Source organism: Schistocerca serialis, chromosome 8 (assembly GCF_023864345.2).
Source record: "Schistocerca serialis cubense isolate TAMUIC-IGC-003099 chromosome 8, iqSchSeri2.2, whole genome shotgun sequence".
Classification (NCBI taxonomy): domain Eukaryota; kingdom Metazoa; phylum Arthropoda; class Insecta; order Orthoptera; family Acrididae; genus Schistocerca; species Schistocerca serialis.
Window position 1 is genome coordinate 59,583,685 of NC_064645.1, and position 26,360 is coordinate 59,610,044.

Here is a 26,360-nt window from a genome sequence, read left to right on the forward strand (position 1 = left end):
ATTGAACAATGGAAAAGGTTTTGGGAGTGAGGAATCACGGTACACAATCCGATGGCAGGGTGTAGGCCTGGCGAACGCCCGGTGAAGGTCATCCGCCAGCGCGTGTAGTTCCAACAGTAAAATTCGGAGGCAGTGGCGTTATGATGTGGGCATGTTTTTCATGGAGGGGGCAAACCCCTTTTGTTTTGCGTGGTACTATCACAGCACAGGCCTACATAGATGTTTTAGGCACCTTCTTGCTTCCCACTGTTGAGGGGGACGATCGAGCACCTGTTCATAATGCACGGCCTGTGGCGGAGTGTTGACACGACAATAACATCCCTGTAATCAACTGGCCTGCACAGAGTCCTGACCTGAATCCTACAGAACAGCCGGCCGGAGTGGCCGAGCGGTTCTAGGCGCTACAGCCTGGAACCGCACGACCGTTACGGTCTCAGGTTGGAATCCTGCTTCGGGCATGGATGTGCGTGATGTCCTTAGGTTAGTTAGGTTTAAGTAGTTCTAAGTTCTAGGGGACTGATGACCTCAGAAGTTAAGTCCCATAGTGCTCAGAGCCATTTGAACCATTTGAACCTACAGAACAACTTTGGGATGTTTCGGAACGCCGACTTCGTGCCAGGCCTCACCGACCGACGTCGATACCTCTCCACAGTGCAGCATTTCGTGAGGAATGGGCTACCATTTCCCAAGAAACTTTCCAGCACTTGATTGAACGTATGCCTGAGAAAGTGGAAGCTGTCATCAAGGCTAAGGGTGAGCTAACACCATAATGAATTCCAGGATTACCGACGGAGGGCGGCACCAACTTCTATTTTCAGCCAGGTGTCCGGATACTTTTGATCACATAGTGTACATAGTAAGACCGAGAAGACCTCCGGTCATTGACGTTCCTGGCGCCCTTGACAGCTCGACCTCGATGGAAGTCGTCGCCTTTCTGGAATCTTCTCGGCATGGAGTGCAGCGACGCTACCGCTCTGGAACGCCCTCGGCTGGTCGCTTTCCCTCCCTCCGTAGAGGCGGAGGTGGTGGAAAGAGAAGGATGCGGGCGCCGGAGGGTAGTGACCCGTCCTCCCGGGGCGGCCGCTCGGCTCTCGGTTTTCCTGTTGCGGCCTCCGCCAATGGCAGGCGGCGGTGGCTCTGGAGCCTTGGACTGCAGCGGCGGGGCCAGCGGCTGCCGCCATCGAGTGCGGGCCGTACTGTGCTCCGTGTACGTGGCTGGCTGGGCCTTCCAAGCGCTAGCTCTCCTCAGCGCGAGTCGTTGCTCCCAGCCAGCACATCGCCAGCAGAACTCAGGGTGACGGAAGGACCCCGACACTCGAGTCCTGCGGCGATGTAGTAGTCCACTGCAGTCACGTTCAAATGTTTCAAATGGCTCTGAGCACTATGGGACTTAACATCTGAGGTCATCAATCCCCTAGCACTTAGAAGTACTTAAACCTAACTAACCTAACGACATCACACACATCCATGCCCGAGGCAGGATTCGAACCTGCCACCGTAGCAGTCACGCGTTTGCGGACTGAAGCGCCTAGAACCGCTCGGCCACCGCGGCCGGCTCCTTACTTACAAGAATGGTCTTTTTGTGCAGAGCGTCAACTTACAAGTGGCTCTCTGCCACAGTCCAAACTTCGGAGGGTGAAAGAAAGGTGAAAATGGACACGTGTTTTGGCTTAGGTGCCCAGAGTCAATTTCCGTTCTTTCTTTGGGCCTTGTCCCGCTCCAACGCGAGGTCGGCCGTGTTATTACGGCTTTGGCAGTGTTAGTGACAGAGGGTGGCCGGAGTGCCCTTCCTGTCGCCACCCCGAACCCGCCGGGACGTAAGGAGTGTACCCCGGCTGTCTGCGTCCAGTGTAAGTCACGAAGTAGTGCGAACGTCTGCAAATGTCTGTGAGTCGTGTAGCTGATGCGGAACGTGGGGACCAGCCTAGTATTCACATACGGGATGTGGAAAACCGCCTAAAAACCACATCCAGGCTGTGCTTTTCTTTGTCTTTAGCTGTCACAGAACTATGTGACTTAGTTTCTTCTCTGACATCGTGTAACACAATGGAATTATTGACAAAAGAAATAAGTTGTTCAGAATTTATTAAAAGTAGATTTTATCGTCACACATGTTGTACAATTAACAGTAATCGATATTTAAAAGAATATCAATTTTAGTATTTCAATTTTTGCTTCGATGCTTCAAGAGAACTAATCGATTGCTTAGGGTCACATCGGCCGTACATTCAAAGCATAGAAGTTCGTTGCACCTACTCCAGCGTGCGAAGGCACATATGCAAAAGTCACATTATTTTACTGTGAACATCGTTAGAAAAAGCAAACTCGTTAACGGTGCCAAATATACTCTAACAAAACAAGAAAGATGCACCACTAAGGAATTATCCGAATGGGACGGGAGTTGATAGATGTGATGTAAGTGTACAAACGAACAAATTGTTACAATTACAGAAAAACTATATGATTTATTCAAGAGAGCGTGCTTCACAAATTGATCAAGTCTAGAACGTCTTGGTGCATCTCTGGCCCTTATGCAAGCAGTTATTCGGCAAGGCCTAGATTGAAAATAGTTGTTCGATGTCTTCTTGGTGGCTATAGTGCCAAATTCTGTCCAATTAGCGCCTTAGATCGAGCTGGTTGGAGGGCCCTGCCGATAATGCACCAAACGTTCTGTATTACGGAGAGATCTGGCGACCTCGCTGGCCAAAGTAGGGTTCGGCAAGCACGAAGACTAGAAACTCTCGCTATCTGCAGGCGGGCAATATCTTGCTGAAATGTAAGGCCAGGATGGCCGGCTATGAAGGGGAAAGAAGCGTCGATCTGCCGATGTGCCGGACTGTTGCCGAAGATGACAGACGTAGCGGTCCCGCTATAAAAGTAAACGGCGCCCTCGACCACTGCTTGTCGGGCCGTACTGGCGGCCGGCAGTCAGGTTGGCACTCACCGCTGTCCGGGATGTCTCCAGACATGTCTACGCTGGTCGTCGAGGCTCAGTTCGAAGCGGGACTCATCGCTGAAGACAATACTACTCCTGTAAATGACAGTCCAGGCCGAATGTGCGCGACACAGCTGCAGACTGAATTGCTGCTGTACATAGGTCAACGATAGTCGGCGCAATGTGTGCTGTGAGGTCAGCGTCCTTTCTGTGGGCCGCCTATTAAGAGTCCTCATCGTCACTGAAGCACCAGTTTCACATTGGACAGACGGTAAAGATGTATGCGGGGCTCTGGTGCCTGATTGACGACTGTTCGCCCTTCTATCGTCTCTTTGGGGCGACCGCCTCCTTCTTGACGTTGTGTTCAGGCATGGTTCACCCACTCCTGTCAACCTCGTCGGATAGCAGCATCGCTCCGGTTCAAATGTCGAGCGATTCGCCGATTACTCCAACCGGATTCTTTGACCAACTACACGTTCTCTCTCAAATGCTGACATCTGCGTACATTAATCATGCGCCAGTCTGCGTGGTATCGTTGCTGTCCAACTGAGCACACAGAATAAAATTCGCAAACACTTTATTCCCTGATATCCTTGCCAGCTGCGCGGTGAAATTGCGCAGCAGCGTGACGAATTCATCAAAAAAATGTTCAAATGTGTGTGAAATCTTATGGGACTTAACTGCTAAGGTCATCAGTCCCTAAGCTTACACACTACTTAACCTAAATGATCCTAAGGACAAATATACACACCCATGACCGAGGGAGGACTCGAACCTCCGCCGGGACTAGCCACACAGTCCATGACTGCAGCGCCTCAGTCCGCTCGGCTAATCCCGCGCGGCACGAATTCATCCATCGGCCGCCAAAGTTACAATTTTGCATTTTCCGTCGATACCTGATTCACGCTAAACCACGCATATCGAAGTATTTTTTTTTTCTAAAGTTTGATCCTACAATTGACGATGGACCAAGGACGTATTTCAACTGTCGCTTCTACTTGCAATTTTTCTTTTGTTGTGCGATGATAATGGGGCAGTTCTGTAATCGGCAATTATTACGTTATTCTTCACCTGTCGGTAAGAGTATAATCACAGGGCTGCTAGAACGACATACACTTTGGCGGAATTACTTTTAATGAATGCTTCGGTATGACGATTTCATGGACAAACAACCCATCGTACAAGCACCCCACGAGACAGTAATGTACTGAAACTGCTTCATTTCTACTTGGGTCACAAAACGTTGTCCAGAAACTGACGATAGGTTCCTTTTGTGAGTTTCCCAGATTTTTTGACTGTTGTATACATGTTCTGATGCAGTTTCATTAACTGGTTTACGTCTTGTTGGACTCGAGGACCAAATCTGCCGGTGACTACTTGGCGAAAAACAAAAACTGTTGGTAACATTTTCCCGGAAGGTCTTAATCCGTACTGGGAAATGTACGAGTGATTCAGTTGGCCGTCAACTATTTCCGTAACTTTCCGACCTCGAAATGACTACTTTCTCGTACTAGAAATGTGATACATCCGGTTTGATCCGCTTAAGTCGCGCGAACGAACTGATGATGTAATGTCGAGACATTGTCCGTCGTGTTCACGAAAACAATGGAGTGTCGGCACCTAAGCCGAAATAAGTTTTCCCTTTATTTTCACCCTTGTTTCACACTGCGAAATTTCGACTGTGTCAGAGACTGACATGTGGAAACCTCTCTTGCGCACCAGCGGAGGTTACTTGGTGCTCGAAACGGAGAGAAGAGAACGTGAGCTATAAACACTGTACTCTACATCAAAATCAAAACAAAATAACAACCAAGTCAATGTGCTTATTGTACTTACACGGTTTTAGAAAATCAGTCGGAACGTGTAGTATTTGTTTGCATAGTTTTATCACGCAGTTATGCGATGATGGAGATTAGACTATTCTAAGTACCGTGTTTTATACGTCACGAGACGCATTTCCACCCTTTTTTTGCATCAACATATTATCGTAATGTTCCATTAAAAAACCTCTAACACAACTGACTTCGCAACTGGAAACTATTACACTAGTCGCCGTTTTTAGGTTTACACCTCGTTATTTAAACTCGAAAAGACAAGGAAATGTGAAACGAAAATTAAAAAAAAATTCATGAGCAGCCGATACAGGCACTAAAGCAACAACAAAAATTCCTAGACAGTCCTTCCAGTCCGACAGCTTACAATCACTAAATTCATTGCATTAATTATATTGTACAACACAACAAAATAAGTTCTTCATTGAAGTATTTAAGTGCATATCAGGATGATGGTCGAATTTTGTGTATAAATGTTATTTTTAGCATTAAAAGCTTCTTGTGATAAATGTCCGCGAGGAAATTAATGTTTTTATGTGGTTACATTAATTACTTCAGTATTAATTAGAATATATCATTTTAATTCATTCGATAACTGTACCGACGTACTTTGACGTCCTGCATAGTGTGCAATAGAACAAAATTGTTATAACTGATGTAACCAAAATTATATAATGTGATCCATGGAAATCGCCATACATGAGGTGTGTTGAATCAGTTTATTGAAGGGTCACCTTACGTAGCCTATTATGTCAATATCAATTACGTGTATTATTGTTCTCTAGCACAGATGTTATTAGTTTTCGTGTACACAAAAGAGAGAGCTGGACGTGTGTCTTTTCATTCACCCATAGGTATAAACACGAGTAAACGTGTTTAGTGTGTCTGGTATCTAATACGTTATACCGGATAATGTGACGAATTCTCTGACGTTGCCAAGTAATTTCTTACCTTTATGGCTGCCGACTTTTGTATAAATTTTTCTCTTTTAGATACAACGACGTATTTTTTCTGTCCCTCGAAAAGAACCATCGAAGAGGTCCTGAACGACACAACACCTGTGGAATCTGCTCATATAGTAACGAGATACCTGTGCCCCGAATTATGGGTACACCATCTGGAGACGAGGTCGCACAATCATCTCGCTCTGCCGTACCAAACGTAGCCAAACACGCGACTCACATATTTCTCGCAAAGCGAAGTGAGGACCCGGCTAGGGTGTCAGCGGCGTCGCTTTCGCAGAAAGACTAGGAAGTGGCAGCACACAGTGGAGCTCAAGTCACACGCCACACACCTGTACGCCAATGCTCTGCATAGCACAGAAATAACAAAATTTGCTTGACAATACTTCTGCCACAATTTGACAACTCTTATTCGTAGCGCAATGTGGATGAATCAAGGCTGTGTCTGAACATATCGCTGACTACTTTATTTCTCATGCTTGATTTTTTTTTTTTTTTTTTTTGTTAAATCATAATGTAGGATGTATGCGTTTTTCGAGACTATATAGTGTCGTTCGTACACAACACCTATTAAAACCAAATGTCACAGATAGTACAATGTTTTCAGAGTTTCGTTGCTCGCTTTGAGGTTCATTTCTGAGCAAGTTTTCATAAAGCTATTTCCTTCCATTGTTCATAACATCGCAGAAATGCCTGCCCAGTAACACAATTGTTGTGCGTATATTTTTTGCAGGCTACCTCCAACAGCAATCGTATGCTTTAGAAAATGCGTCATACAGATCTGTATTAACATTTCTTTATCGCTACTGTTGGTTTCGGTAATGTATTAACCAGCGGAAAAATGTTGCTTCGGAGCCCCAAAAGGGTGAATATTTTTCTGTTTAAAAGGCTCTGACAGAAAAGTGGTGATCTAGCTGGCTCATTCCAGCTGCATCGCAAGAAAGTTAGACTTGGGAAGATATTCGCGCTATTTTAACACAGAACATTTTGAATCCTTTTACCTAATCTCTCTTTGTAGTGTCGCCTTTGTACTCAGCATCTCCCCCTGACTGCCACTCTCCGTGTATGGCTCTCTCGCACTGTCTCCTTTTCCTCCCACTGATTTACACTACCTCCCACTCCCGTTGTCTTCAAAAATGGCTCTGAGCACTATGGGAGTCAACTGCTGAGGTCATTAGTCCCCAAGAACTTAGAACTAGTTAAACCTAACTAACCTAAGGACATCACACACATCCACGCCCGAGGCAGGATTCGAACCTGCGACCGTAGCCGTCTTGCAGTTCCGGACTGCAGGGCCTTTAACCGCACGGCCACTTCGGCCGGCACTCCCGTTGTCTCCTCTCTCACATACACTGTCAGTAGGCGCAGAAGAAGGCCGCTGCAACCGTGGCCGAAACGCTAGTTTTCTCCAACAGTAGTTCTATACAATATGACGAGGTACCACACCCAGAAAACTTTTATGTCGAATGTCTGCTTTTGTCTTTCTTTCGCAACGACACTGTATCTACCGTACATCAGGAGCTCAAAAACTCTGGGGGGTCCGACATATGATTTCATCCAAACCAACGTGTTTAAAATGCCCCCTTCTCTATACCTACGTGTCAAATTTCGGAAGTCCGGGAGGGTCCAGACCCTCAAAGCCTATGTATGGTCCCCATTCATATGCGATTTTGATTTCATCTCTCTCCTCTCTCTTTTGGTCCCACTGCATCTATCTCCATCCATCTCTCTTTCTCTTTTACTGCTACTATCTCTCTCTGTGAAACACGGAAAGCATTTTGTGTGCCGGTTTCATTAATAATTCGAATGTATTTATCATTATTAGGCTGATAACAGGCTCATTCGGTATGGAAAATGTTACTGATATCACAAAGCACGGTGAGTGGCAGTAAGGTGCCCTGTGTAATTTGTATGTCTCTCCTTATTAACTCAGAGGCGGTTTTTAACGGATTATGCTTGTCTGGGGTGCGTGCGAATGTGCATGCATGTCCAAAGGAACTGGGACTGCGGTGACCAAAGCTGTTACCAAACACATCAAATGAATTCGCGTATAAGGACTACCATCAGATGTAGAATGGAATGACGACAATGAAAGTTTGTGCCGGGACGGAACGCGGACCTGTATTTCCCGCTTAACGCAATCGGTCACCTTAACGGCTTTGGTTATCCGCGCACGACTCACGGCGAGACCCAAACTTCCATGTGTCGTCTAACATGCGTCTACGATCTGTACTCGTGCATCCATTATGCATATTCCTGTACAGCTGAATGAAGTCCTTATTCGCGATTGCGAATTCATTTGATGTGTTCGTAATGGCTGTGGTCGCCGCATGCATGTCCAAAGGAACTTTGCATCGTAATCAGAATGACACAGGCACGTCAATATCGTATTTATCTGCCGATACCGGGCAGGCGACTTTCAAGTAGCACGTCTGACCCGTACTGGAATAAACGTAATGTATGTAGGAGTACAGGTCGTAGACGCTTGGTTGACGACAAATGTCCTCATTCCATTCTACAGCTAGTGGTAGGCCTTACTCGCAATTGCGAATCCATTTTATGTGTCTGCAAAGTGAGGTCGGCCCGAATAAACAGGGGTGGTAAGCGTTGTCCTTCCACGGTGACTGCTGGTAGCTAAGGTTTGGTCTGGGATAGCACAGCGCCACGTGCAGCAGTCGGGAACGCCTTTCCCACGTTTTCCTGACTTCTTTTGAAGATTTGTATCTGCCGCTTGTAGAAACCGCAAGCCACCAGAAACAAACTTCAGCATCGTAGCGGCGCTCTCTGAATTTCTCGAACCCATTTGCGAAGCTATGGACATTGCCAGGAAAACGTGTAGTTGGCGTAAAGAAGTGTGACGTCATATCGCAGTGTTGAAATGAATACTTTTTCGTAGTGGGGGACAATCTCCTGTTGTCACGGAATGCTGCAAAAAACTCGCTTGTTTTCTGCGGGATTCTCCGTTGGAGGGAGTCCACGTGGTTGGACCGCAGTGGTTCGTTATTTCGCGATCCGCGATTGGCACCGTTTTGTCTGCAAGGAATTCGCAGGGCGTGATTGGGTGCCGCATGAGAGGCACTGGCCGGTAGCACCCGAGGGCGCCCACCTCGGCGAAGCACTTGTGGGCAGGACGCGAGAGTGTGCCGCACCAGCGCGGTAGAGGCTGCTGCATCTCCGAGTCCTGCTCTGCAGCCGACGTTTCCGCCTTCGCCGAGGGGCTCACACGTCTGCGCCGCACAGCTCAGCACACCGCAGCCTTGCCTGTGGTGAGCACAGCTCAGCACACCGCAGCCTTGCCTGTGGTGAGCACAGCTCAGCACACCGCAGCCTTGGCTGTGGTGAGCACAGCTCAGCACACCGCAGCCTTGCCTGTGGTGAGCACAGCTCAGCACACAGCAGCCTTGCCTGTGGTGAGCACAGCTCAGCACACCGCAGCCTTGCCTGTGGTGAGCACAGCTCAGCACACCGCAGCCTTGGCTTTGGTGAGCACAGCTCAGCACACCGCAGCCTTGGCTGTGGTGAGCACAGCTCAGCACACCGCAGCCTTGCCTGTGGTGAGCACAGCTCAGCACACCGCAGCCTTGCCTGTGGTGAGCACAGCTCAGCACACCGCAGCCTTGCCTGTGGTGAGCACAGCTCAGCACACCGCAGCCTTGCCTGTGGTGAGCACAGCTCAGCACACCACAGCCTTGGCTGTGGTGAGCACAGCTCAGCACACCGCAGCCTTGGCTTTGGTGAGCACAGCTCAGCACACCGCAGCCTTGGCTGTGGTGAGCACAGCTCAGCACACCGCAGCCTTGGCTGTGGTGAGCACAGCTCAGCACACTGCAGCCTTGGCTGTGGTGAGCACAGCTCAGCACACCGCAGCCTTGCCTGTGGTGAGCACAGCTCAGCACACCACAGCCTTGCCTGTGGTGAGCACAGCTCAGCACACCGCAGCCTTGGCTTTGGTGAGCACAGCTCAGCACACCGCAGCCTTGCCTGTGGTGAGCACAGCTCAGCACACCGCAGCCTTGCCTGTGGTGCGCACAGTTGCCACCACTGGCAGAGCAGTTAAACTCATTTCGCACTTGTAGAATTCAGGACGATAGCCTGTCTCATCTCCTTTGTAGAGTCAAATCTGTGGTGTTCTAAATTTTAGTCATCAATATAGAATCACTGTTCTGGTCAAGCAATACGGTCGGTGATAGTTGTCAATTATCACTGAACTTTGGGAGGGATTAAATTCTTAGGAGGAAAAGAAGTAATTCTGATAGGGAAGTGACATTGCTTTCCATCTAATCTTTGTGTAAATTTGGACAGAGCTAATTATCACAGCTTTTGATTATTCATTAATATGTTGATCTCACAAATGTGTCTATGAATAAATGTGAGTTTTGAGTTTCTGTTAGACCCCTTCCAATACACTAAGTTGTAGGCTTTTAATTTATATCTTGGAATATACAGGATGACAGTTATTGAACTATATGAAATAAAATCTTCATAACTGCTGAACAGTTTGAGCTAGGATGTTCAAACTACAAGGTTGGCCGCGGGGCATGATGGGAATGAATATGTGAATATGGTTTGGTTTAGCGAAAAGCCCACTATGGGACTTAACATCTGAGGTCATCAGTCCCCTAGAACCTAGAACTACTTAAACCTAACTAACCTAAGGACGTCACACACATCCATGTCCGAGGCAGGATTCGACCCTGCGACCGTGGCGGTCGCGCGGTTCCGGACTGAAGCGCCTAGAACCGCTCGGTCACTACGGCCGGCGCCCACTTTCATGGCTGGTTCAAATGGCTCTGAGCACTATGGGACTCAACTGCTGAGGTCATTAGTCCCCTAGAACTTAGACCTAGTTAAACCTAACTAACCTAAGGACATCACAAACATCCATGCCCGAGGCAGGATTCGAACCTGCGACCGTAGCGGTCTTGCGGTTCCAGACTGCAGCGCCTTGAACCGCACTGCCACTTCGGCAGGCCCCACTTTCATTTCAACGGGTTCGTCAACAAGCAAAACTAGCGCATTTGGGGGATTGAGAATCCGAATTTCGCGATCGAGAAGTCTCTTCACCCTCAACAGGTGACTGTGTGGTGTGCAGTGTCCAGTCACGGAATAATCGATGAGATATCCCTCGATCGCACGGTGACTACCGAGCGATACGTGGAGGTTTTGGAAGATGATTTCATTATCCAAAGTGACCCTCATTTCGACAAGATGTGGTTCATGCTAGACGGAGCTCGAACCAACCGAAGCAGGAGAGTGTTTGATGTCTTTGGTGGAGCACTTCGGGTGCCGCATCCTGGCTCTGGGTACCCAGAGGCCACTGGCGTGAGCCTCGGTTGGCCGCTATTTTCTCCGGATCTGAACTCATGCGACTCCTTTTTGTGGAGCTATATTAAAGACAAGGTGTACAGCAATAATTCCAAAATCATTGCTGAACTGAAAACAGCCATTCAGGAGGACATCGACAGCATCGAAATTCCGACATTTCAGCGGGTCATGCAGAATTTCGCTATTCGTCTGCGCCACATCATCGCCGATGATGGCAGGCATATCGAACATGTCATAACCCAAATCCGAATATCTGCAGTGACGTTTACATGTTCAATAAAATGGTTGCCGCCATGCCCAAAATCACCACCGACATAATACTCCAGTGAGACTTAGAGTGAGATACTTGGTTTGCAAATTACAAATTACCCACTTTAAGGGGGGTAGGGCGTCAAACGGGTCGACTTGGAGCAGGAGAGACATCGCAGGACATTTTAATTTCCACTGTCTATACTTTTACAAATAAAACCAAAAAACTTTGTCAACATGACCAGGAGGGATTCAGAATTCACTCATAGCAGTAGAAGTTCAAGAACGTAACAAAATAAATTTTTTTACTTGTGGAATTTCAGCATTTTTTCGCTTACTATTGCCTGCATTTGTTGCTGTAGGTACACATTTCTTCATAAGTAAAAGAGATTCTTCAGTCAATTTTGCACAGCATACAAACCATACTTACAAGTGTATGAAACTCGACAATTTATTTCATTTATGAAAAATGAATGAGCTGTTACATTTTAAACTTCATGTTCAGAAAAAACTGAAAATTTATAGTTAAGTATCGCAATTTTCACCATAGTTTTTAATAGACTTGAAAAATTCTAGAGTTTCATAAGTGTGGTTTGTATGCTGTGCAAAATTCATCGAGGAATCTCTCTCACTTATGGAGAAAAGTGTACTTATAGCAACAAATGCAACCAATAGTAAGTGAAAAAATGAAGAAATTTTACATGTAAAAAATTATTTTCTTATGTTTTTGAACTTCCACTGCTATGAGTGTGAATCCTGAATTTTTCCTGGTCGTGCTGACAAAGTTTCATGAATTTATTTGTAAAAGTATAGACAGTGGAAATTAAAATGTCCTGTGGTGCCACTCCTGTTTCAAGTCGGCCCGTTTGACGTCCTAACCCTCCCCCCCTCCCCCCCCCCTCCCCCGTAAGAACTATGTCTACAGCCACTATTTTCGCGTTATCTGTTTAACTTTGTGCACAAGCATTTATAGATTAGTTTTTGAGGAGATAGTCTGCACAAAATTAGTTTGCGGGGTTCAGCGAAAATCATTGCCGCGGATTTTGCCTTCACCCATCTCGCTCTCCTTTTCTCTGCCACTTTCTCGCACTGGCACTGTCTCCACTCTTCCACCAGCACTGTGTGTCCGCTGCTCTCTTCCAGCATAAAACAGCGCGACTACGTTCGCAAGCCAAAATGTTTGGCGAGGAAGAGGATTGAGGACTGATGCAGTTGGTTCCTACTTTTCTGTCAGAGTCTTTTAAAGTGGAACACATTCGCCTTTTTTGAGCTTCGACATGATCATTTTTCCGCTCGTTGCCTTCGTTTCCTTGCTATAGCCGTGTATGATGTTTATATTAAACGAATTCTATTTTGTCAGTTTATTTATATATTTCGACACGTTTATATCCACTAGTGTCCAAAATTAAAGCAACAAACTGCTATTTTCCCGTTCTAATTTACGATATAATCATACAAACTGTCAAGAGGTGTGCGTAAGATCGTGTTCTGCACGAAAGATGGCATTCTGGTCAACGGACAACAACTCCATGAAACGAGACAGTGTCTGCAGGGTTGTCCCACATCCACAATCGTCGTGTACACAGTCACAGACAGTGCAGTATGGCACAGAGAAGACGCCTACCAGGCTCTCTGCTGTGGAGGACCTTAGGAAGAATGGAAGAAGGACCGTCGCAACCTGATGTGGTCTGATGGCTTAATGTGAATCGTCCTGTTGTTTCTCGGATGAGGCGATAGTTTATAGAGACCGAAGCTGTATCTCGAAGACCAGGGCAAGGCCGACCACATGTCACAACAAAAAGGGAGGACCTTCATTTGGCTGTAAGGGCACGACGGTAGCGCCTTAGTATTGCACGGCAGCTGGCGGCTGATCTCGCAGCATCCACTGAACGTGTTGTATCGATGCGAACAGCGTACAGAAGTCTTCGGCAGAGTGCCCTTTACTGCTGGGTATCTGTTGCATGTGTGCGTCTGACTTGTATTCACATAAAGAAATGTCGAGAGTGAAGTCGTCAATATTCCACCTGGACGGTCGAACAGTGGGCCAATATTCTCTTCATACATGAGTACCAATTTGGTCTGGAGAGTGATTCGCGACAGATTCGCATCTGGAGGGAACGTGGAACGATTTCGGGACCCAAACATAGCGGAAAGAGACCGATATCGAGGAGGGTCCCCACTGGTGTGGACAGGGATAATGTTGACCACTCGAGTACCTCTTCATGAGGTGAATCGGCAAGGTCAGACTGCTATTAGGTATCGTGATGAGATCCTGGGACATCACATGCGGCTGTCGCGACGTGCTCTGGGCCCAGACTTCATACTGAAGAACGATAATGCTCGACCAAGCAGTACATGGGTGTCTGATGTTTTCTTGGAATCTGAATCCTAAAGAGTATGTGTGTGATGCACTAGGGAGACGGGTTGCATCACGTCAGCATCGACTAACCACTCTCCAAGACTTGCGAGCGGCTCTGCGGAGAGAGCGTGCGTTACTGCCTCAGCATGAGATTGATGACATTATTCACAGCTTGTTCCGTCGTTGTCAGACCTGTATTGTTGCCAGAGGTGGTCACACCCCATACTGAGCAAACTAACCAGTTGTTGGAATATGTGTGCAAATGCGTTAAGTTGGATAAAAACGAAGAACATTTATGTTTACCGTTATGCATGTTGCAATCGATTACATTCTGTATTTTTTTCATTGTTTCTACTTTACTAGCACCTGTGTATACTCTTTTTTGGAAAAATAACCGCAATCCTGAAAAATTTCCGTTTGTTACTCCAATTTTGGATACCAGTGCACATTAACACATTAAATAACAAATAAGTACTCTTAATATAAAGCTAACACAAAATCGTTTGCTTTACATTTTTTCTGGGTACTTTGCTTATCGATTGCAATTCATTGAAAACGACCTGTTTATGATTCGTGTTTTAGAAGCGTAAAAATGTTAGCAAAAATATTTTATTGAATTTGTATTGTTTCCAGTTTTGCATGATTTTTGGTAGCCATTTTAAGTTCTTTTAAGGCATTTTGAGACCCCATTTTAGCCGTTCTCTTAGTCACTGCAGTACCACTTTGCGCATATTTGTATAGACTTGAAGGGCCCATTATACACCGACAGTGCGTCATGAATTTTTATTGCTCAAAAAATGCTGATCGAAAACATAGTTTGGTAATCGCAGAATCCTTGCGACGACCCTAGAACCCTTGCCATGTGCTCTCTACGTCAGCTTAAACTATATTTACCCCTCAGACCAGATTTTACGTTCGTATATTGAGTGCATAAGTACGGTAACTCTGAACCGCTGGATCTCGGTAACAAATAGACATCGGAGAATGTTTCAATGATCCACAAGAACACCATGTTCAGAACATATGTAAAAATCTAAATATTGGATACAGAATTTTGAAAAGGAGAACATGGTGATTCTAGGTCAATGTCTAACAGTTAAAATTTGATGTATTTGCTATGCTTATTTATTTAAATAATGGCGGCCCGGTGTTCTGCACAAGTACTGCAGCTCTGAACTCTGGATAACTGTAATGGATAATTATATCTAAAAAGATTGCGAAGTTCCGCGTGAATATTATCTAAAGCGGATATAGACACTTTCGATTGCCTGTAATGAAAAGAAATAGTAGAACTGCCCATCCCCACCATTAATACTTATCCTACCCAAAAATCATGGTTGTTCGGGTTTTTCTTACGAACCTCCAATAACGAAATACAGCTTTCATAAGCCCATAAGCCGTCTAAGGTCAATTCTAGACCACACCTAATGCAAAAGAACCAACCAATTTGCTCATTTTGCCTGGACTGGAGAAAGTGGGTAATGTTTAAATTTTGACCCTGTCCTGTAGGGTATCTACAGTATGACAGCTGTTCTTCCGAACGTTATACAAATCGTCTTCAGGCCAAGGGCTATCCAAAACACTTCACTCCTTATCTCCGTGTTCAACAGAACTCGTGATATGACCGACTGAAAAATTAAATTTCCACGCGGGTCTTTGGAACACAGCCAGCTGCTATTTACTGGGTCACTGCTTATTCTGTATAGCAGCACATACTACGTTGCTAAAGAGGCACAGTTATGAACAGTGTATAGATAAAATGTGGCTTCCACGTCCGCAGTTGTAATGACATGTGAGTAATGTCAGTCATTTTTTCTTACTTCCTGGCAGAATAAAACTGTGTGCAGCCGGGAAATAGTTTACGCAAGAGAGCTTCTGTGAAGTCTGGAAGGCAGGAGACCAGGTAGGCAGCTGGTTGAAGTGAAGGTGTGGGCAGCTGTCATGGATCGTGCTTGGGTAGCTCTAGTGGTAGAGCACTTGCCGGTAATCCGCCAGGAAGTTTCACCATCGAAATGATGTGGGCGCAGGTCAAACATTACGTGGCAGCAAATAACAAAAGCTTCACTATGGCAGAAATTCAAGAATTGTTAGAGGAAGCAGTGGCACAAATAACGCCAGAGTAGTGGAGTAATGTTGTAAACGACAACGAAACGGTTGTTAAAGAAGCATGGAAAAGTGAAGTGAATGTGCAAAGTAATATCGAAAATATAATAACATATATCTTTGAGCAATTGCAGTGATTCTTCCACGGACCAGAGCCCAGATAACTAGCGACGAGAAAGAAAGTGACTCAACTAAGTGGCATTTACCCTTTGCCATACTTCGTCCTTATTTTTGTGTTTGTGTTTTATGTTTTAGACTGAATGGTGTCTACCGCTTTTTCACAATAAATATCATCTTATTATTATGGAATACCCATCTACAGAAGCATGACGAACTACATGCAAACTACAGTGATTGGTAAGTAGTTAAGTAGTTTATATTCTTTTAATGTTGTAAGTTACATTTTTTCCATGTATGCTTCAGATCGATTTTAGCACCCATTTCGTAACGAACACGTTAACCAAAAGTGAATCGTTCTTACTATTGTAAACGACAGTGCACTTCCTGTTGCTTTTGTTGAGATACACAAATAACAAGAAAACGATATCATGAATGCGTTCGTTAAGCGAGAAGGATATTACGATTCCGCAAAATGAATTCAATACTGCACGTTAGAAGGCAGCGTGAGAAGGTAGTCCAACTGTTACTGCTACAGCCATAACGCACGTGCACGCTCCGTCGCGATAACATCGCCCCTTCCCACGCTCAACTGCGTTTCGCTGTTATTCAGATCCAAATCTAGGTCATGGTATAATTTGGAGCCCGTTTTTTTTTATGGATGATATTACTGAAATCTCCATCTATTAGTAAACTTGAACGGTTCTTTCTTAATAAATAAATAACATCCTAGTTGAAAAACTTGTCCGCAGTGCTCAATGTGGTGTCACCGCAAGACACCACACTTGCTAGGTGGTAGCCTTTAAATCGGCCGCGGTCCGTTAATATACGTCGGACCCGCGTGTCGCCACTATCAGTGATTGCAGACCGAGCGCCGCCACACGGCAGGTCTAGGGAGACTTCCTAGCACTCGCCCCAGTTGTACAACCGACTTTGCTAGCGATGGTTCACTGACAAAATACGCTCTCATTTGCCGAGACAATAGTTAGCATAGCCTTCAGCTACGTCATTTGTTACGACCTAGCAAGGCGCCATTACCAGTTACTATTGATATTGTGAATAATGTACAGTCAAGAGCGACGTTCACCATTTATGGATTAAAGTTAAATATTCCACCAGATGCGTCCGTTTTTCTAAATTCTAATTTCCTTGTCCTGTTCCAGACCTCACAGCCAGCCTGCGTGAGCTAAAATACGTGCCTTTCGGCTTCCTCTAATAACACGGTGTTGGCTCTCCTGCCAACCCGCAACACTCAATTTCAAGAATAGGTATGCCATCTTTCCAGAGGAGAGCCGTTGCCGTCTGTTCTTCCGTAGCTATATTGAAGTGTTCATTACGACCTGAGATACTAATGGCAAAAGATATTTACTTCTTGCAACAGGGCAACATCATGCGTGGCACAGAAATTCTTTTAAAGCTGTGGATACCCTGTTAATGTTTATGCTACTTGTAGAAGTATATGACTGTGGTACTTAGGGAATTTTACAACAGACTAGTAATTCGTAAATGGAAGAGAAAAGATGGTGGTGGTAAGTTTCTACGGGGCCAAACTGCTGAAGTCATCGGTCCCCTAGGCTTACACACTACTTAATCTAACTGAAACTAACTAACGCTAAGGACAACACACACACCTAGGCCCGAGGGAGGACTAGAACCTCCGACGGGGTCAGCCGTTCGAACCGTGGCAAGGCCCCCAAGACCGCTCGGCAGGAGAAAAGATGTGCACAGCTCTTGTTTCCATTTGACTCCTCTTCCAGCAGTTACACGGAAGATTCGTACAACTGATTCTCCCTGTCTTCCGTCGAGGCAGTTTTCTGCTTATTGTCAATTTCTCGTCTGTCCGTGGGGTTTGTTTCCGGGTCATCTGTTACGGTATCTTTTTTTTGCAGTTTTGCTCTGCTTCCGTCTTTACTCTGTCTTTGTTTTGACTCCTCCGGTTGTGTTGCGAGTTCGAGAAGAGTCTCCACACATTGCTTGCTCACCTGTTGTCGCTGTCAGTTGTATTTATTCGACTAAATGTTACAAGTTTCCTTAACATAGTTTCACTTCTGTTTGCTGTGGCGTAATCTCTGTTTCTTCTTCTGACGACGATGCGGTGAAAGTCAATTTGCCAAAGTCGGTTAAAGAATGTGTGATATTCTCAGTCGGGATCTTAGTCTCCATTCGCGAAGCGGCGAGTGTATGTGCCACGTACGTCTGCAGCGCTGCCTGCCGCTGTATGTGGGTCATTACCAGTCTGCCACCGCCGCGCCGGGTCGCGGTCGTATGCGCCACGGCCTACACCTGCAGCTGCATTAATATGACACCTGCGTGGCCTCGCGCAAGCAGAGCTAGGCACGCGTGTTCTAGGGCGGTCTGTGCTGAAGCGAGCCGGAGAACTGCAAGTTCTCGGCTGATTGTCATGCAGAGACTGACAGAAGTATTCAGACACTGGGAGTAAAAAAATGGTTCAAATGGCTCTGAGCACTATGGGACTTAACTTCTGAGGTCATCAGTCCCCTAGAACCTAACTAACCTAAGGACATCACACACATCCATGCCCGAGGCAGGATTCGAACCTGGGACCGTAGCGGTCTCGCGCTTGGAGACTGTAGCGCCTAGAATCGCTTGGCCACCCCGGCCGGCTCTGGCAGTAATCAGAGATGTAAACCTTAAATGTGTTTTGACTCAAAACATGTTTCAGTCTTTACAAATGTGTAATACATCTCAATCTGAACATATACAGAACAACAAGTAAGGAAACACGCATTACGTAAAAAAAAGAAAGAAAATCGAAATATACAATGGGCAAAAGTGTTCAGACACTCAGCAGGCCCGAGCGGTCTAGGGCGCTGCAGTCATGGACTGTGCGGCTGGTCCCGGCGGAGGTTCGAGCCCTCCCTAGGGCATGGGTGTGTGTGTTTGTCCTTAGGATAATTTAGCTTAAGTAGTGTGTAAGCTTAGGGACTGATGACCTTCGCAGTTAAGTCCCATAAGACTTCACACACACTTGAACATTTTTGAACTCAGCAGGCAGTATTTCGTAATGCGTCCCTTCCCCTGTATTACAGCGCTCAGTCTTTGTGGCTTGGATTAAACAACCTTTCTCGATACATCCGACCCGATATTCACCCAATCTTCCTCTATCAACGCATGAAAATGTGCCAAACTGCTCACAGGTCGTTTGTGTAGTCTCGTTTTCAGTTCATCCAGATGTTCCCGATGGGATTGAGGTCCGGAGACTGCGGTGCGATAATGAGGCGATGGGGAGTGTTGTATAGGATTAACAGTTTGACAATTTCCGACGCATGCTTAGGATCATTGTCTTGTTGGAAATAAACGTCACCTCCAAGATCCAACTTCGCAGCACTTTTCGTCAAACTTTGTTCGAGTACATCGAGATAGAAAAATTTGCCCATGGTGCCTTCAATAAAGACAAGCTCGCCTACACCTCTAGAAGACATGCATCCCAACACCATCACATTTTATTTTTTATTTTTTTATTTTTCATTCATTCATTCATTTCATTGTTGCCCTTATGGACAGTGTTTGAACTCGAAAATCACATGATGACACAATTTTCACTTCTTTCCTTTCTTCCTCTTCTCTTCCCAAAATCTCTTCATCCTTTGGCTGTGCTCCTGTTTCCTTTGCTCTGTCCATAATGTTCCTTTCTTCTTTCTCTCCTTTACAATAAATTTTGCACTCCTAACTTTGTTTCTGAAGTATTTCCTGTCTCCTATCATTTGCCTGTTGATCCCTATCTGCCTTAAGTCTTCGTCTATTTCATGATACCAATTTGTTTTCTTGCTTGAGCTGTTTACTACATCAAAAATTTTCTTTGTAAGTCGGTTGTTGTCCATTCTCTGTATGTGCCCATAGAAAGTTAATCTGCGTTTTCTGATCGCGTCTGTTAGTCTGTCAGTGTGCTGGTACAGCTCTTTGGTAGGTCGCTTCATCCATATGCCATCTCTGTGAATTGGTCCAAATATTTTTCTGAGAATTTTGCGTTCTATTTTTTCTGTGTCTATGATGCCTGATGCTCCAATTGTGGTTGTTTCTGACGCGTACAATGCTTCTGGTAATACAACTGTTTTCTAGTGCCTAAGTTTGGCCTGCCTCGATATGCTTTTCTTATTATAATGTGACCATGTGAGTTTGTATGCCTTCTGGAGTTTCTTCGTTCGTTCCATGTTAGCCGCCTTGTTTGATCCTCCCATTTGTATGTACTCCCCTAAATACTTAAATTTTTCGACTCTTTCTACGGATCCATATACCGTATGCATGGTGTGTACATTGTTGGTCTGTCGTCCCATATATTGTGTCTTCTCGTAAGATACCTGCAGACCTGTTTTGGCAGCTATTTGATGCAAGCATTCCAGTGCTTCCTTTGCCTCCTGTGTATTATTGCTGAGTATGGCTATATCATCTGCAAATGCCAGACATTTTATGATTGTTTTGGTTTCACGTGTTCTTCCCAGCTGTATTCCTTTAACTTGTTCCTCCCACTGCTTGATAATTTTGTCTAACACCATGTTGAACAGGATTGGTGATAGCCCGTCTCCTTGTCGGACACCTGTGTGTATGTGGAAGGGTTCCGAAATTTCTCCCATGAACTTAATCTTGGAGGTAGTGTCTGTAAGCGTCTGTTGTATAAGTGCCCTGGTTTTTCTGTCGATACCATATTCTTCCAGTATGTCAAAGAGTGTCTGTCTGTCTATGGAATCATATGCTTTTTTAAAGTCCACAAAGGTAACTACAGTGTTTCTTGCCTGTCTGACTTTCAAAAGTGTTCTCAAGTTCCAGATCTGTTCGATGCATGATCTCCCTTTTCTGAAGCCTGCCTGGTATTCCCCAATTTGCAGATCTGCTTGTGGTTCTAGTCTGTTTAATAGCACCTTAGAGAAAATTTTGTATGTAACTGGTACTAGCGAAATGCCTCTGTAATTGTTTTTATTTTTATTTTATTTATTTATTTATTTATTTTGCCTATGTGTTTGCTTGAGGCCACACTAAACTGCGGCCATCCACGTGGCTCAAAGTAAATTTGCACTCATCACTTCACAGAATCTTGTCCCAAAAGGTCACATCCCTGCCGACAAATTCTTCTGCAAAACCATCCGCTTTCTTGCGTTACACTTACTGACGAACGGACTGCGGCTTGGCAATTTGGCATTCTACCCAGCACTGTTCACACATCTGCGCACTGTTTTAACACTAACTTTGGTACCAACGCCTTATGCCAGTTCTGCCGCTATAGCAGGGGCCGTTATCCGCGGGTCGTTTTTCATCATTCGAAGTATCTTCCTCTTGCTACGTTCGTGAGTGAGAACGCCCCTGTCGTGGACGACTAACGAGAGTTTTTTCTTCTTTCCATTTCTGGACGATACTAAATATAGTTTTTCGGCTTCGGTTGACGACCTTACCTATTTCTGCACATGGTTTTCCCGCACAATGCTGCCACACAATAAGCCTTCGTTCTTCCACTGCCGTTCGCCTACCTTTACGAGGCATGGCGCTACGCTGGTCTTTTCTGACGAGAACTGTGCTTTCCTGCAGTACGAGACAGCTTGCTTGCGTACATTGACTGCTTGCTGCCGCCGAGTTGTGCCTTCAGACTGCGATTACCTTGGCAAGTGGGGCGGTGTCGGAGTACTTTTGTCCCGTGTGAAACACACGCCTGTGTTGGTAACACGGAACTAATCGTTTCAGGTAGAGGGTACGGTGACATTCACACAGTCGACGCCTTTCGAAATATTCCCTGCATTATGGCACATACGCGGATACACATTCCGTGTACGCAAGCAGTCATTCAGCTTTGAATCGATTGATACAGTTGTCAGATGTCCTCGTAAGAGGTATCTTCTACATCTGCATCTACATGACTACTCTGCAATTCACATTTAAGTGCTTGGCAGAGGGTTCATCGAACCACAATCATACTATCTCTCTACCATTCCACTCCCGAACAGCGCGCGGGAAAAACGAACAGCTAAACCTTTCTGTTCGAGCCGTGATTTCTCTTATTTTATATTGATGATCATTCCTACCTATGTAGGTTGGGCTCAACAAAATATTTTCGCATTCGGAAGAGAAAGTTGGTGACTGAAATTTCGTAAATAGATCTCGCCGCGACAAAAAACGTCTTTGCTTTAATGACTTCCATCCCAACTCGCGTATCATATCTGCCACACTCTCTCCCCAATGACGTGATAATACAAAACGAGCTGCCCTTTTTTGCACCCTTTCGATGTCCTCCGTCAAACCCACCTGGTAAGGATCCCACACCGCGCAGCAATATTCTAACAGAGGCGAACGAGTGTAGTGTAAGCTGTCTCTTTAGTGGACTTGTTGCATCTTCTAAGTGTCCTGCCAATGAAACGCAACCTTTGGCTCGCCTCCCCCACAATATTATCTATGTGGTCTCTCCAACTGAAGTTGTTCGTAATTTTAACACCCAGGTACTTAGTTGAATTGACAGCCTTGATAATTGTACTATTTATCGAGATATCGAATTCCAACGGATTTCTTTTGGAACTCATGTGAGTCACCTCACACTTTTCGTTATTTAGCGTCAACTGCCACCTGCCACACCATACAGCAATCTTTCCTAAATCGCTTTGCAACTGATACTGGTCTTCGGATGACCTTACTAGACGGTAAATTACAGCATCATCCGCGAACAATCTAAGAGAACTGCTCAGATTGTCACCCAGGTCATTTATATAGATCAGGAACAGCAGAGGTCCCAGGACGCTTCCCTGGGGAACACCTGATATCACTTCAGTTTTACTCGATGATTTGCCGCCTATTACTACGAGCTGCGACCTTCCTGACAGGAAATCACGAATCCAGTCGCACAACTGAGACGATACCCCATAGGCCCGCAGCTTAATCAGAAGTCGCTTGTGTGGAACGGTGTCAAAAGCTTTCCAGAAATCTAGAAATACGGAATCGACTTGAGATCCCCTGTCGATAGCGGCCCAAATTAAGTACAATTGGTGAGTTTGATCGTCAACACAGCTAGTTGGTTGCAGGGCTCTGTCAATAATGCTCCAAACGTTCTCAATTGGGATGAAATCCGGTGTCCTAGCTGGCCAAGGCAGCGTTTGCCAAGCACGGAAACAAGAACTAGAAACTCTTGCCACGTGCGGGTACACATTGTCTTGCTGAAATGTAAGCCCAGGCTGGATTGCCATTAAGGGCAACAAAACGGAGCGTATAATACCATTGATTTTCCTATGTGCAGTAACCGTGTAGAAGGTGACAACCAAAGGAGCCCTGCTACAAAATGGAATGACGAGCCAGACCATGGCGCCTGGTTGTCGGGTGGCATGGTGGGCGACAGTCAGGATCCGACCGCTGTCCGGGACGCCTCCAGACAGGTCTTTGGCCTGGAGTCTCGTTTACTGGACTAGCATTGTCTGCGGTACGAGTCCCGCGTCGAACTGAGCCCCGATGACCAGTGAAGACGTGACTACAGTTGCCCCGGAAAGCGGTGGGATACCACCCCGACTATCGGCCGCCATAAGGCCCAACAACCATATTCTATGCCCTGTTTTGTTGCCCTTAACGGCAAACCATCTAGAGCTTACATTCAGGAAGACAATGCCGGCACGCAGACGGCGAGACTCTACCGCCTGTCTTGGTGTTTGCCAACCCTACCTTGGCCAGCAAGGTCGCTGGATCCCTCCCCAGTTGAGATCGTTTGAAGCACAATGGGCAGAGCCCGGAATTTTTGAGACTCTAACGCTCTAATTGGACAGAATTCGCCACGATACCCCTCAGGAGGGCATCCAGAAGCTCTATCAATCAATAGCAATCCAAATAACTCCTGGCATAAGGGCCAGGGGTGGATCAACGCGTTTTTGGCTTGTTCAATTTCTGAAGCTCTTTCTCTTGAATAAAAGATCCAATTTTTTTTTTCTGGAACTGTAATCATTAGTTTGTCTGTACATTTGTCTGTACATGTTTATCACATTGACATATGTCCGTTCCATTCGGATAAGCCATTTATGGTGCGTCGCTCCCTTTTCTATCTTAGAGTGTATGAGTCCAACAGAGAAACAATACAGGGTGATTCAAAAAGAATACCACAACTTTAAAAATGTGTATTTAATGAAAGAAACATAATATAACCTTCTGTTATACATCATTACAAAGAGTATTTAAAAAGGGTTTTTTTCACTCAAAAACAAGTTCAGAGATGTTCAATATGGCCCCCTCCAGACACACGAGCAATATCAACCCGATACTCCAACTCGTTCCACACTTTCTGTAGCATATCAGGCGTAACAGTTTGGATAGCTGCTGTTATTTCTCGTTTCAAATCATCAATGGTGGCTGGGAGAGGTGGCCGAAACACCATATCCTTAACATACTCCCATAAGAAAAAATCGCAGGGGGTAAGATTAGGGCTTCTTAGAGGCCAATGATGAAGTGCTCTGTCACGGGCTGCCTGACGGCCGATCCATCGCCTCGGGTAGTTGACGTTCAGGTAGTTTCGGACAGATAAGTGCCAATGTGGTGGCGCTCCATCCTGCTGAAATATGAATTGTTGTGCTTCTTGTTCGAGCTGAGGGAACAGCCAATTCTCTAACATCTCCAGATACTGTAGTCCAGTTACAGTAGCAACTTCGAAGAAAAAGGGACCAAAAACTTTATTGGCTGAAATGGCACAGAAAACATTCACCATAGGCGAGTCACGTTCATACTGAGTTGTTTCCCGCGGATTCTCAGTGCCCCATATACAGACATTGTGACGGTTGACTTTCCCGTTAGTGTGGAAAGCTGCTTCATCACTAAACACAATCTTTGAAACGAAAGATTCATCTGTTTCCATTTGAGCAAGGATAAAATCACAGAAATCGATTCTTTTAATCTTATCAGCTGCAGACAGTGCTTGAACCAATTTCAGACGATAAGGTTTCATAACTAACCTTTTTCGTAGGACTCTCCATACAGTTGATTGTGGAATTTGCAGCTCTCTGCTAGCTCTGCGAGTCGATTTTCCTGGGCTGCGAACAAATGCTTGCTGGATGCGTGCTACATTTTCATCACTCGTTCTCGGCCGTCCAGAACTTTTCCCTTTGCACAAACACCCATTCTCTGTAAACTGTTTATACCAACGTTTAATACACCACCTATCAGGAGGTTTAACACCATACTTCGTTAGAAATGCACGCTGAACAACTGTCGTCGATTCACTTCTGCCGTACTCAATAACACAAAAAGCTTTCTGTTGAGCGGTCGCCATCTTAGCATCAACTGACGCTGACGCCTAGTCAACAGCGCCTCAAGCGAACAAATGTACAACTAAATGAAACTTAATAGCTTCCTTAATTCGCCGACACATAGTGCTTAGCTCTGCCTTTTGTCGTTGCAGAGTTTTAAATTCCTAAAGTTGTGGTATTCTTTTTAAATCACCCTGTATTATTAACCAGCGGATTATCTTAAAAATTTCGTCTGGATGGCAGTTGATAAATATGGGGTAAGAATAGCTGACACTCCTTCCGACTAACGTCTCAGATTCACAAAACAAATAATATTACAGTTCTACTGAAAACCTGCAAATACCGGGTGATCAAAAAAGTCAGTAGAAATTTGAAAACTTAATAAACCACGGAATAATGTAGGTAGAGAGGTAAAAATTGACACACATGCTTGGAACCACGGAATAATGTAGATAGAGAGGTAAAAATTGACACACATGCTTGGAATGACATGGGGTTTTATTAGACGAAAAAAAATATCTACCGTTATCGGGCTTTTTTTCTTCGAGGAAATGCGTGATTCTGGTTTTGTAACTGCTACCGTTACGGGTGAGAGGTATGCCGATATGTTACAGAATCGCATCATCCCCAGCCTGGCTGATAAACACCTGCTGGAACGTACGATGTTTATGCAGGATGGCGCTCCACCCCATATTGCTAGACGCGTGAAAGATCTGTTGCATGCGTAGTTTGGTGATAATCGTGTGCTCAGCCACCACTTTCGTCATGCTTGGCCTCCCAGGTCCCCAGACCTCAGTCCGTGCGATTATTGGCTTTGGGGTTACCTGAAGTCGCAAGTGTATCGTGCTCGACCGACATTGCTAGGGATGCTGAAAGACAACATCCGACGCCAATGCCTTACCATAACTCCGGACATGCTTTACAGTGCTGTTCACAACATTATTCCTCGACTACAGCTATTGTTGAGGAATGATAGTGGACATATTGAGCATTTCATGTAAAGAACATCATCTTTGCTTTGTCTTACTTTGTTATGCTAATTATTGCTATTCTGATCAGACAAAGCGCCATATGTCGGACATTTTTTGAATTTTGTATTTTTTCGGTTCTAATAAAACCCCATGTCACTCCAAGCATGTGTGTCAATTTGTACCTAGCTATCTACATTATTCCGTGATTTATTCAGTTTTCAAATTTATACTGAATTTTTGATCACGCGGTAGGCGTAAAATGTTTGGTGTCACTCACTTGTGGTTTTAGATGCAT

At 45.4% G+C, this 26,360-nt stretch overlaps 1 protein-coding gene across 1 annotated transcript; it reads right to left on the reverse strand.

The window, feature by feature from the left end:
• Positions 1-966: 966 nt before the first annotated feature.
• On the reverse strand, positions 967-26,360 carry LOC126416818 (neuronal PAS domain-containing protein 4-like). The gene is made up of 3 exons (XM_050084701.1): positions 26,343-26,360; positions 9,016-9,710; positions 967-1,171 (listed from the first exon to the last, which is right to left on the reverse strand). The coding sequence occupies exons 1-3, from the start codon at positions 26,358-26,360 to the stop codon at positions 967-969; spliced, it is 918 nt and encodes a 305-aa protein (XP_049940658.1).

Excerpts from the sequence above, each read along its gene's own strand:
- LOC126416818 (XM_050084701.1), bottom strand. Across the intron at positions 1,172-9,015 it reads TCACCACAGGCAAGGCTGCG|CCGCTGGCCCCGCCGCTGCA; the intron begins GTGTGCTGAGCT and ends CGATGGCGGCAG.